We start from the raw sequence: 13666 nt of genomic DNA, 5'->3' as shown, positions 1-13666 counted from the left end.
ATTTTGAATTTTGTAGACCTAATAGAATTTAAAAATTTCTGGGATTTTAAATCGAGAATACATTTTAAAGTAAACATCAACATAATCTGGATTCTGATCGAGTAGAAGACGTTTCCTAAAATTAAAAACTAAATAAATAAATAATCAAAAATTGAGGACTTTGTAAATAAATTANATTCTTAATTTAAATGAAGTATTTTTGATAATTTACAGTTTTATACTTGTAATCATCGCCTATTTAGCCTACTTTCTAAGTACTTCGCCCATTAAAACGGGCGTATTTTAAATCTGCCCTCAAACTTGCATTATAACTTTATAGCGTAAGAAACTATTAAAAAGTTTATTGTTCCTCGTTGGACAAAAAAATAGGTTAATTAGACTGACAACATCGATAATTATGTATAAAAATGTGACTTACCTTTATGTTATTCAATATTTTTGTGTCTTCATACATTGAATTGGCACTTCTCTATCTCAAGAATAAATTCCGTTGACAAATTTATATATATTTATATATATACACATGTAGGTTTTTTAATATATATATGGTTACCAACCGATAAAACATAACTGTACAATTATTGCACACAGAATAGACAGTACGTGAGCATAAGTAAAACTGCGGCAAATTGAACTTCTATATATTGATAATGGGGGATAATGGACGTGAAGATCACACAATTTCTGCGTGTCTTTTCATATGCAGGGAAAGATGATCGGAACGTGAGAAGGCCCTCTCGCAAAGTCTGCATTGGAAAGGCCTATCGCCCGTATGTTTACGAAAATGTCGAGTTAGTTCGTCGGATCTAGCAAATTTCCAACCGCATCCCTTCCACGTACATTGGTAAGGTTTCTCTCCAGTATGGGTCCTCAAGTGAGCTTTCAGATGAGAACTCTTCGAATAAGTCTTCGTGCATCCCGGATACGAGCAAGTGTGAACCGTAATCTTCTTCGGTCCTCTAGATCTACGTCCTCTTCTTGGCTTGGGTGTAGTGGGTATGGTACCCTGCTCCATATTAGCCGAATGAGATGGCAGCACAGTCAAATTATTGGGTCCTCTACCGGCTAAAAGTTCGGCTAAATGCGGGGATGCTGGAGAATCTACCATTCTACTATGGTTGCCGTAATGCGGCGTAAAAGAATGTTGTAGATGGGTTGTAGACGCGTGTGGTCTCACGAAAGACATCGGTGGTCTGGTATTTGGAGGGAAATATCCACCGTATTGCCCTCCTATCTGTGGATATCTAAACATAGAACTATCTACAGGAGCCGCCGTGGAAGAAGATGGAGATGACGAATGGTTGTTTGTTGTCGTTGGGAAAGTGGTCCATTGACCAACGTAATTTGTTGATGATAATGGTTCTCTTACACTAGAAAGAGCGGGTGTATAACTATCGTTGGGTTTAATTTCGGTAATGCTAGAATTATATCGTGATGGATACACTGGATTATAATAGGAAGGTGCAATGGAATCGTGCCCTTCTGGAATATGTCCAACGTCGTATTTCATTCCTGAATCATCTCCAAATGTGGGTTTACGTTCTACTGAAATTCCATATTCGGTTTCTAACCTGTATTCTTCGTGGCTTCTGGAGGTTGGGGCTATCTGATTCATACCCGAATGTCGACGTCCAATTGATAATTGATCTACCGGTGATCCTGCAACAGTATTTGTTGGTACAATAGTGGTACCTCCAGTACAAGCTATGGTCATATCACCTAAAAGTACACTTTCAATATCTTGCCATATCTGCAAAGGGAAGAAAAATTGGATCAAAATTAAATTTTTGATAACGTTTTCGGCAAAATAACTTAAACTTTTTCATTAAAAATTATTAATTTTACAGACTAAAAACTCAACAAAATATTATTAATTCTATATTAAAGGCAACTCATTAAGATATTAGATGTAATCCATATAAAAAGATGGCCACGATCGATCTAAAACAGTCAAATAAATCTATAGTTAATACTCATAATCGTATATCTTAAAAATAGTAAAAATTGCACCATGCAATCATTCGAATAAATCAATTTTTAGATAGGAATTTTCAAGAAATCTTCATAAAATCGAATTAATCTTTGAAATATTTTTGATTCTTACAAAGCTTCATCTATCACACATATATAGACCCTGTTTATAAATTACAAACTAAGCTAAGCTCAATTAAGAGTAGCTTTTACTGAAAATAAAACTACTATAGGCCCTACATTTAACATTGCTTAATAAAATAGTAGGGCCTATTCCGTTTTTTAAACTTCATTGAGTCAATATCTCACTTGAGCATACTTTCTGCATATTTTAATAATAAAAAATGCTATATCTGGAGTTAAAATCTGTAAGTACGATTTAAAACTACAGTCAAACCTCTATATAGTGTCATCCTGAATAACCATGCTCTTGTAAAGCGCTAATATCTGTGAACGTAAGTTATCATAAATATTAAAGAAACTTTTAGTATTTGTAAAGTAGTAAATGTACTGTACCATAAAGAAGCTAACTCAAATTCAAATTTATGTAGATCTCATTTTTATTATTTGTGACACCTCAGTTTAGCGCCGCACTCGATTTAGCGATTGTTAAAGAGGCCAACAAATAATAACTTTAAATCGAAGTTCGACTTATACCATTTAGAAGTATCAAAGAAGTCGATTTATAGCTTTTTAAATTCAAATTTTACTATTTAAATTAACATTATAAAAGGTAAAAATACGTGTAATTCTATATATTTTCGCTTTAAAATCGGGGTGAAATAATATATTTTAACATAAAATATAAACTTACTAGTAAAATGTTAATTGATGTAAAAAGAAAAACAATTGGTAATACTTTATAAAATCTATAAAATTAGTTTGTAAATTCATGAAAATATCTTGAATAATTTAAATTTTTAAACTATTTTATAAAATTATATTAAAATTAACAGGTTTTTTACACTCTATAAGGTAATATTTAATATAAAATAAAGGAATATCACTAAGTTTACTGAATTATGTTAGGAAATATTTTATCTAATTTATTATTTAAGGCAAAAATTATAATTTATTACGAATTTAATTATAATTTTTTAATAAAATTTGTTATTTTTTTAGATGCTATCGATAAAAATTCGATAATTTCTTCTTATATTTTCTATTTTTAAAACATTTTTATATCTTCGTGATCAATTTCCAAGCCATTAGATAATGTTTTCTATAGAAATACCTTAGAAAATAAAGTAATGACATTAAATTCTGGTTTAAAAAAAATACGAATTTTTATTAAAAAAAATCGTTTAAAACTTTGTCTAAGTAAATCTATAAAACGTAATTTATGTTATTCGAATCGCATTTTATATACTTTAAACAATATCTTTAATAAAGATAATATAATATTTTATATTTTAAATAATATCAAAGTCTTACAATAGTTATTTTAAGTCTATAAATTTTTATTTGAAATTTGATTTATTGAACATTGTAAATGTAAACTCGTGTATAAACACATCCATATGCTTTCCATCATACAAATGTTACTCCGTGGGATGTCTCAAAGTCAAAATATTCCCATCACGTCATATTAAAAGGCGATAGATGGCAAGTAACGATTGCTATCGTGTTTCGAATTGAAGTTGTACGCTTGTACACTTCAAGAGTCTACACTCGTACGTGGGGCCTGAGCAAATTGTAGGAGGCCCTATAGAGGATTAAATTACTATATTAAAATCAAGAAAATAAACAAAAAAATCAGCATTGTGTAGGGCCTTACTACAGAGCAGTATGCTGCTTACGTTCTACTTAGGAGGCCGTTCTCGTGCGTAAAAATAAATAAAACTTAAATAATTACGCTTACAAATGTCCCGAAAGATAAAAAATCATAAAAATTTCTATTATTATCCATAAAATTTTACTATTTTTTCCCCTACATTATCGTGTTTAAATCTATAGCTGGAGGCTTTACTAGTTTATACAATTCTAATGTATTTTAATCTATTAAATTATATCGTAAAGTTTAATATGCTAAATATATGATAATATATTCATGTTTATAATTCATAAAGAATTATCGGTATTGCGATATCATCTGGAATAATTCTAATCAATAAAAAATTTATTGCTTTCTCTATTAGACTCTAGCTACGTTTCATCAATCATAATTTGGTTAGGATGAAAGAAAAATCGACTAAATATATTAATATATATATATATTTTTGACTGTATAATATCATTTTTTTCAACGTTTAAAGGCTTCCGAATGGTGTATGAGTCTTTAAGTCTTATTACATAGATTTGAGTTCTGTAAAGTGATGATGGTGAAAAGCTCACTCCGCCATAAATTTGTATGTTTACTAACTTATAAAAGGTAACTTACATTGTTGAACTTTGGATAATGTTAGGTTATGTTACAACTAGCAATTTTCGCTGTTTAATCATCACGACTTTAACATATTCTGTTTTATTTCGTGGTAAAATGTCTCAAAATGGATGAAATCCTCTTTAAATTGGCAACTTGTAATTATTTTCTAGAATTCTTTTTTTTTTAAAAATAGGTATTTTTTTTTAAAAATGTAATTTTAAAAAACAAAAGAAAGGTTCATTTTCGAGATTTATGTACAAAACTTGATAACATTTTATAATTTTCTGCTTAAATTTTATAAGAACGAATACAAGAATAGCGCAACTATACTCATTTTCACGAAAGTAAATGAATTTTCTCATCGTTTGAGACATTTAAAATCATTTTAATCGTTTATCACGCTTTCTTTCTATAAAAATAAACGTAAATTAGTAACATAAAATTAAATTATTTTACAAAAGTTTATGTGCGGGAGTAAATCTACTGTCCTAGGACATAAATGAAATAAATCGCCTTAAGACAAAAATAAATCCTCCTTTGTTTATATATTCCATCGAACTGTATATAAATATTAATCTATTAAAGAAGAAAATGATATCTATAGCAGATGATATGGATTAAGTCTTGTATAAAGTGCTACGTGCATCACTAACCCACGTAGCACGACTAACATAAATCAAACAAGTAACACCATATATCTTGTAGATCTAGTAAAGTCTAGGCAAAATTCTCTTTATGATTCATACAGACCGAAAGAGGGATTCACCTGCTTAAAGATGCAATCTCTCCTAATGCAGGATGCACATCAGCTGACTCACAATCAATATCTGAATTAAAAAGCAGCTGAAAAGCGTTGTTGATTATCACCTGTACGCTATTTTGATGCACCCTGATGATTTATTAACGGTTATAATTACCCTATTAATCCCTTAACGATCGCAAATAGAATATTGTACATTATTACATCGTGTAGTGTATTATCAGTTTAAACATATGATTATCGCAGCATCACCCCCAAAGAAAAAAAAGTGTAGATTATATAAAAAACAGGATGAGTGAACGGAGATAATTAAAGTATTTTCTAGTGTAAATTTATATCTTATGTGTATTAAATAGAAAAAAAAATAAGTCCTAGTTTCTCTTAAATTATATACTTCAGCCTACGTCAACTAGTTTCTTCTTCTTTTTTTTTTTATTTCTAGTGAACTTTTAACCTATCCAGTGAAATTAAGTCTATAGCATATACTGATCTAAATTCGTATTTTAAGGATGTTTCATTCTAATTCAATTATTCTCAACTATGTGGGTCATCAAAAATAAAACAAAAAAATGTCTCTTAGTCCAAGGACATTGGAAAACAATCAAAAAACAGGTTAGAACGACATCTGGAAAAATGAAGAGTTATCCTTTTTAAACTAATTTCTCTCCAAAAATGTCGAAATAGGCCATGTTATAGACTAGTTTTGAATCAAAGATTTATCATAGATCTCCGCATAACCCAAATCTCTTAATCACACAATTATACTTCGTTTCCTAAATTCGTACCTTAATTTTCACATTAAAAGCTTTTAAATTCAACAATTTTTCGTTTTAATAAGGCTCGTAGAAGGCTAAACTCGAAGATTCTAGCTTTTAACTTTTCGTAGAAGAGTTGTGATCGTGTGTTGCAGTGAAGCCTTCTATCATGTTAGAAATTGAAAATATTCCAATTTATATATTAAATATTACGCATGTATTTTTAAATTTTATTAGTTTTAATATAAAAATTTAGCTTTAATTTAAAATTATAGCTAAATTCTTATATAAAAAATAATAAATAAAAATTTTCTTACGAGTATTGCAGTGAAGCCCTTACTACACGTTGAGTAACTTGCAGAAATATATGCATATAAACAAGATATTATTTTATTAATGTAAATAAATAATAATTTGAGCGTTTAAACATAAAATTTACATATTTAATCAAGTTTTTCGCTATAAAATCCTGTTTTTTTTAGTAAAAACGTAAAAATCAACCCTCCAGTTCTTCAATGGATTTAGACAAACCGCAACGTTCAGAGCACCTATCTTTACTCTTGAAGAGTCGAAATTATTGAAAAATTAGTTTTTTGCGGACATTATTTAAATAACTTAAAGATAAATCGACTGCATTATACTTACCTGCGGTTTAAAATGCTAGAGACTCATTACTATATTAGTTGCTCATCACCAGAGAAGTAATGCTATTTCGTGCAATATGTGGCGAAAAACTGGACAAAGAGGGCGTTTCCTAAAAGAACTGGTTTGTTGCCGATAGGAATAAAAACATTTGCTAATCAAAGGACATTTACACTTAACCGTTAAAAGTAAACTCGATTATAATTGTTTATACACCATCAAACTAATCACCAAATAAATCAGACAGAAAAAAAGCAGAGTTCAAAGGTTAATTTCTAGATCTAAAAATAAAAAAATTCCAGATAAATTTTAGAATCTACTCCCTAAAAACCGAAACTTCGCTACAACGTTGCTTCGATTTTACGAGAATTTAAATAAAACATGAGTTACTGGATTAAAGTCTAAATGCTAAATTATAAAATTTACTTTATATAAATTTGTAAATTGATAGAAAAAAGGCTGCTTACATCGTGGAAATCCGCCATTTCCGAAGTCATGACGGCAGCCCTGGGGGATAAAGGATCCGGCGGTGATACACTTACAATCGCCGTAACTGTCGACATTACAAGGCTTCCAGCCTCCAGGCTTCGCTAAACGAAGTCTTCTTGCAAGCAGGTAAGGTACCTGAGACTTTCTGACCAGTTCACATCCGTAAACGGCCCTTTTTCATTGGATCTCAGCCTCAGGTGTCATTAAGCCTAACTTCCAATAGTCTGTTAAAGAAGACTCCAGACGGTAGGTGGGTGCGCGCGCCGCCTCGCACGCGCCGAATTGCCCAATGGCGTTACAGGCGCACGTTGTATAGGTTAGATAATAGGAGTCGAGAGAAGAAGCTTGTCAATCTGATTAGGCAAAACTGCGTCTGTTTATCTCTGTCACCACCCTCCATACCACACGGCAACCACGTATCGATCCGCATCTCTTCCGCAACCTTTCCATCATGCGCCACTGGAGACGTGGTGCGAACCTCCGACTCGCTCTACCGTAAACAGGAATCTAAAACCAAGAAGAGACGGGCAAGGAAGAAAGAAAAAAAAAAATAGAAAGGCAATTTTTTCCTTCCAGCTAACAAACGCTTCCATTCTATTCTTTACACGGTTACCAACTAAATAATTATTATCGAGTGTATTTATCATTGTCACTTTGTTTTCCTGACTGCTTTCCCTTATCTGTAGTTAGCAGTTGGAGTGTAGAATCTCTCCGGGTGTTCTTAACAATTCTGACTACCGACTATTATCATAGAAATAAGGACAACTAATGCCACTAGGTATCTCCCGCTGTTCGACTACTTACTGTAATCTTTTACTTCGTAGATTTACCCGGCGATCTTTAAAAAAAAAGAAAAAGAAAATGATTGCAGTTCCTCTCCATCTTCTCTCGAGAATTCTCTTCTATTTTTTATCAAGATAAATTCTTTCGATTTTTCAAATAGCATCCACGTTACTTGGTACCATTTACAACGCCAAAATTTACTATTAAAAAAAAAACTCTAAAGAACTAAATTACGTCTTACAGTAGCCATATCTTCGAGTTTTATATATAAAATTTTTATTAATTTCGTTATAAGTGACTAATTTTCTTATTCTAAACTGGCGTATCGAGTTACAGGAAAACAAATTACTACATTGACTACAAGAGGAATAATTTCTACCCGACGAGAGGAACTTTAATAAGAATTGGAGAATATAAAAATTTCCAATTTATTTTAATTAAATACATTTAAAAATTAATTAATTTGATGCAAGAATTAATGTCGCTGACGATAGCAATTGACACAGAAGCGATGTATAATCGAAGCCGTAGTCACAGCAGTTTTTATTTAGGTATCAAAGTTCACTTCACCTAATTATACGCTGCTTTTTTTAATAATATGAATTTGATGTATTTGTCTTGCATTTGCATATCGGTGGCTTAAATGTGGCCGATGCATCCATCGGGCGCAAATAATAGACTAACAGCTGATGAGTATCAGGATCGGGGAAGGGGCACGTACACATATGTGGACGGGCAAATTACGATATGAACGCATGAACATACACTGAAGATGATGAATGGAGCTGGGCGAGATGGCAGGGATGAAATTTTCCCAAGGGGATAGCTACATCAATGGTTAGAAGAGGATACAGCGCGATGACCATTCCATCCTTTGAAAAATCCTTGGAGACGTTTCTCTTCGTGTAGACTTTCCTACAAATTCAAAGGGGGAACTTTTGAATTTGTCATCGTCGGCGTTTTATATATTAAAAATTCGACGGTAAGTGGCGACCTCTAGTGTATTTTTTAAAGACTCTAAAGTATTTTTCGGCAGGAACAATAGGGTAGGTCGTTGCATTATCGGCACGAGATCCATATTGTGTGACGAAGATCGGAAGAGGTTTTCTAATTTGCAGCTGTTCACGTTTAGCCTAAAGCCAATTCGGTTCAATATAGAGCCTATTTTATACGCTCTCGTTTAAAATAAACTTAAAAATAAAAAAACTACTGAAAAATAATGAAAATTTACTTTTATTCTTAAATCATAAATACGTAATTTCACAAATTATACCAGCGCTTTATTAAAAAAAAAAAATAAACTTTTATGTATAGTTAATTACATAATCGGAGCGAATGATGCATAATTAGGTATAATATTAAACTTTTTTTTTAAATCTATACATATTAACATATAAATTAAATAGACGCTAACATTGTTACAAACGCTCGTAGATAAATAGTTACTTAATTTATTTTCCTATTGTAATTCTATTTAAGATTTAATTACATAAAAAGAGATAATTTTTTCCTTAAATGCCTCAGAAGAAGAAGAGAAAGAGCAACCAACAATGCAGGCAATAGGCCAATAATGAGTTCGACGCACGTGCGATCTTGCATCACGGATGGCAGCGCACACGCCTTTCTGTGCAGCATTGTTGACCTATCACTTAGCTCTGGGCGATAGTTGTCTAATACAGAACATCACTAAGGACTTAATATTCAGCGCTAGCCTTTCTTTTTAGCTCATCTTGCCATCTGCCTGTTACAAGTGGACACTGACAAGAATCTCGATCAAGCCAACTTCTTTTTTCTTCTTCTTCTTCTTCTTCTTTCTCTCATTCCTGTTTTGTAAGTAGAGTAGATTAATAGTTCTATACGCATAGACACATTCGGAATGAATGATTTACCTCAGTAAATTATTATATTGAAACGCAGATAATCAGTTTGTATGTCAAACAAAGAATTTTCTAGCTCGGAGCTAATTTCGTTTCTCTTTTTTTCCCTATCCCTCTTTCCTAAATGCTTGATTGTCTTTAAGGAACTGAGACAAAGAGACAGTGTAGACCTGTTTTCTTCCATTCCCCTCTTTGTTGTGGATCCAGACTATTAATTTCGGGACGGTAGATCTATTAAAGAGACTCATTTGGTATATTTAGATCCATTATCGGTTAGTAGCCCGAGGTACGAGTAAATAAAAGCTTTTAATTAGCATCTCTGTGTGTTCGATGGTATGAGCTGATAATATAAGTTAACTCGGATAATAAATTTGTAATTATAACTATAAAATTACTTCATTAAATTCGTCTCTCGTGTTTTACTCTCAGATTTTTCTATCCTCTTCTCTAACTTCTCCCGCTTCGGGCCCTATTTTGAAGATGTCAAAAGCAGTAAAACAATGCATCAGATAACAGTTATAAGGTGTGAGAGGGTGTTTAGGGAACAGCTTAGAATCCGGCACACTCATAATTACCTGCTTTTAGTACAAAGACGCTGGAGATAAGTAGGCATTCCCTTTTTTTGACAACTGTTGGCATTTTCGTAAAGAATACGTCTATTGTGCTAGTAATTTTGGGGAAATACACCATCAGAAAGATTCTAAATCCAGATAGTAGTTAATCAATGAGGATAAAGAGCAATTTTCTACCTTTAACACCTTTTTCTACCCTAGATAAACCTTCAGATACCTTGTAATTTCGGTTACAATGGTTCCGTTAGCATTCACTTTTTATATCTATCTCCCTAATAAGATATACTTTAACTGCATTTTTTCTAATTTAAAAAATTTAATTTATGTACAGATAGGAAAGTCGGGTCAATACACTCTACTGTGCTTCTGCCTTGTAAATTATCGAAGAATAATATACTCAATATTTAACGGATGTATTATCAGTCTAAAAAGGGGTAGATAATGTAACAAAGCAAACATAAATCCTACCGTAGATCTATAGAGGGGATAGCAAATGCCTACCGTAACTCTATGAGTTTCGGATGATGGTAACATTCATTACATACGTCGTCAGTCTCTCCCACCTGTCTTCTTTGATAGAGTAGCTGTGGCATGTGCTAATTACATACCTGACCAATGGAGACGGTGCCTATATTAAGCCTACACATACGTGATATAGGTCTACTATTCTGTGTGTTTATATTGTGTACAGGTAAAGAATCTTGCCGATCCTTCAGCTTCTGACATAGTCAAACACTATTCATCATTAATTTAATGATTTAAGACGCTTGTTTTTTTAATGTATTATTATTATTTTTCTCTATTTCTTGTCTTCTTTTATTTCCATCTTGAGGAAAAAATTATTAAATAATCAAGACGGGGTTATGAATTACAAGGGACTTACCCAATTTCCAGTTATGCGCGGGAGTGTCAACCAAAATCTTTTATGGTTAAAGTTTTAAATGTTTCGTTTTTTTATTTTCTTAATGTGAGTCTACATTCTTCTTCACTTTTCTAAGAAATGTACTTATAAAATTATCTGTTAAAAGGGTATGTAATGTATAATCATGTTATCAAAGGGCTATATATTATTATTTACATCACGAGTCTTGTGGGCAAACGAAAGGGTTCAGAAGGTTCTTATTTTATGACAAGATTACATAAGAAAAAAAGATAATTATAATATATATAAATCCTAAGTTAGGTTGATTAAGTATACTAAAAGTATATGTAATACGAACTTTGGTACAGTACACGATCTAGACTGAAGAAGTTAGTGAAAGGACGGTGACATACATAAAAAAAAACAGGTTCGACATCTGTCAGAAGATAGAACTTTACGAGGACAAGACAATGTCATACAACCATTAACGCCCTAATCAGTGAAAATGAGGTTATTTATTATTATCATTGTTCATTCTATTGAGTAATTGCGACGGGTTGGAGTTTTATATAATAAGATATTCGAGTTGTGTACAAACAACCACCCGAAATAAAAACCACATAAAATAGAAAAAAAAAAAATCATCGGAAGTTATCTTTTAGAAACCAGATCTCCTCCTATTCCTAATTTCCATCATAAGTTACAGGAAATGAGTCACGAACGATGCAACCAATCAAGATGCAATTCTCGACGCCCAAAACTTCTCATTAACTTTCCATTTCCATACTTTCCCTAAAGTTCGATGACATTTAGGAAATAATACAAGGTTGTTTCCCTTTTTTTGGTTGGTTTTTCTTTTTTCTTAATTGTCAAGTGGTCGAAACCTCGAAGTGAACTATCCCATCAACTGTCATAATGCTTCCAGAACCATCATTGTGTATCTGTACGCCCACGCAACTTATAGGATTGTTCTAACACAGGGTCACGTTCGGGTGTGTCGCGACTGGGAGTGGTAAGGACTCAAGTTGAGGGCGCTGCCTGTTCAATCTAACCCGTTACTCTGTCTGTCCCATATACTTGTAAGGCAAACAGTTACTCATCTTCGTAGACAGTTTCTTGCTTCAGGTGAGATTTCAAAACTTTCTACTGCGATATTTATTTATGTTAACTTAAAATTTGCTTTGTAATTAATACGGTTCTCCGCGTAATTTGGAATTATATAGAAATTAAGCTTTACCGGATTCTATAAGTCAAATGATGCTATTTTATCCGCTCGAATTCCGTTTGGGGCTTACTTTATAAAGTTATAAGTAATTTATATACTAAAATAAGCTGATATCAAGCGAAATTTTCTGACAATTTGCGTGCCCGTCACGTTATCTAATAGTTATAAATAATCAAAATTAATTTTATTACATAAAAAATTATATTTAAAAGTCATAAAAATGAAGGTATTTTTAGAGGAGTAAGCTACAAATTGAATTTTTGATGTAGAAAACCGGATTAAAAATATTTAGGACTATGTCGTTGTTCTAGAAATGCTAAATTGCGTGAGGAGCATATTTCGAAATTATTTCAAACTTAAATTAATTAAACTGAACAGCTAAGAATATATAACATAATGTTAAATAAATGAGAGATTTTAATTCTTATTCCATCAACGTAACAGTTACACTTACAAACGCATTAAAATTATTCTATACATTCATAAAATTATCAAATAAGATAGAATATATTTCGAGTTTTTATAGAAATTTAATTTTTTAATCTTACTACCTCAAATTTTCCATGTTTTTTCTTATTTATCAAGCTGATAAAGACCTATGTGTTCATCCTTCCATGCCAAATATGCGTGGTTATTCTAGGATTCTGGCTACTTCCAGAGCAATCTTCAATACTAACAAATCTAGAATTATATAAATTATAATAAGATATAGACTTATATAACAGGTATAATTTTACTAAAAGTAGAATCTATATTATGAATATTCTTCACGCATTTAAGCGCCTATCGTTGAAGAAATCTAAAAATTGCGCTTACTGAAGCATATATTTAAGCTTTAATATAATAACAGGTCTAATATATTTTTAATTAACATTCAGAATATTTTTACACTTAATAAACATGAATATTAATTATCAAAATTGCAAACTCTGATCTTAACCACTCACGCATTTATCCCGTATACTTTATACAGAAACTCAAATTTTATATAACTATAAAATATTAAAAAAATAACTTATTAATAGTTTAAAATGTTTTTAAACATCGCATTATTTCAAATATTTAATTTTTTACTATAATAAATTATATTAAAATATATAATATCGTCGAGTAATGCGTGAAGATACTTTCTAGTAATTAATTTATTTATTGTATTAAATAGTTTATTCTTTATAAAAGGAGGAAAATTTATATAAAATTTTAAGAAGATTACACGCCCTTAAAGATATAAATAATAAAATTATAAAAGGAATAATATATCTTATCATAGATCAACATACAGAAAGAATGTTGTTCTCTTCTAGATTCGTTCACTAGATACTTCTGAGATAAATTACTCCCAAGTTTTTTCAATTTGTCCAATTT

General features: G+C 31.4%; 1 protein-coding gene across 1 annotated transcript; it reads right to left on the bottom strand.

Annotated features, from left to right (window-relative positions):
- Positions 1–424: 424 nt before the first annotated feature.
- Positions 425–7144, bottom strand: LOC111630908 (dendritic arbor reduction protein 1-like). The gene is made up of 2 exons (XM_023375068.1): positions 6961–7144; positions 425–1750 (listed from the first exon to the last, which is right to left on the bottom strand). Exons 1-2 carry the CDS (start codon positions 7054–7056, stop codon positions 674–676), a joined length of 1173 nt encoding a protein of 390 aa, XP_023230836.1. The 5' UTR covers positions 7057–7144; the 3' UTR covers positions 425–673.
- Between the last annotated feature and the right edge of the window lie 6522 nt (positions 7145–13666).

The sequence above is a fragment of the Centruroides sculpturatus genome, unplaced genomic scaffold (assembly GCF_000671375.1).
Source record: "Centruroides sculpturatus isolate CEXI.00-Female unplaced genomic scaffold, Cexi_2.0 scaffold669, whole genome shotgun sequence".
In the NCBI taxonomy this organism is placed as follows: domain Eukaryota; kingdom Metazoa; phylum Arthropoda; class Arachnida; order Scorpiones; family Buthidae; genus Centruroides; species Centruroides sculpturatus.
The sequence above is the reverse complement of the archived record's forward strand: the minus strand, read 5'-3'. Positions and strand labels throughout refer to the sequence as shown.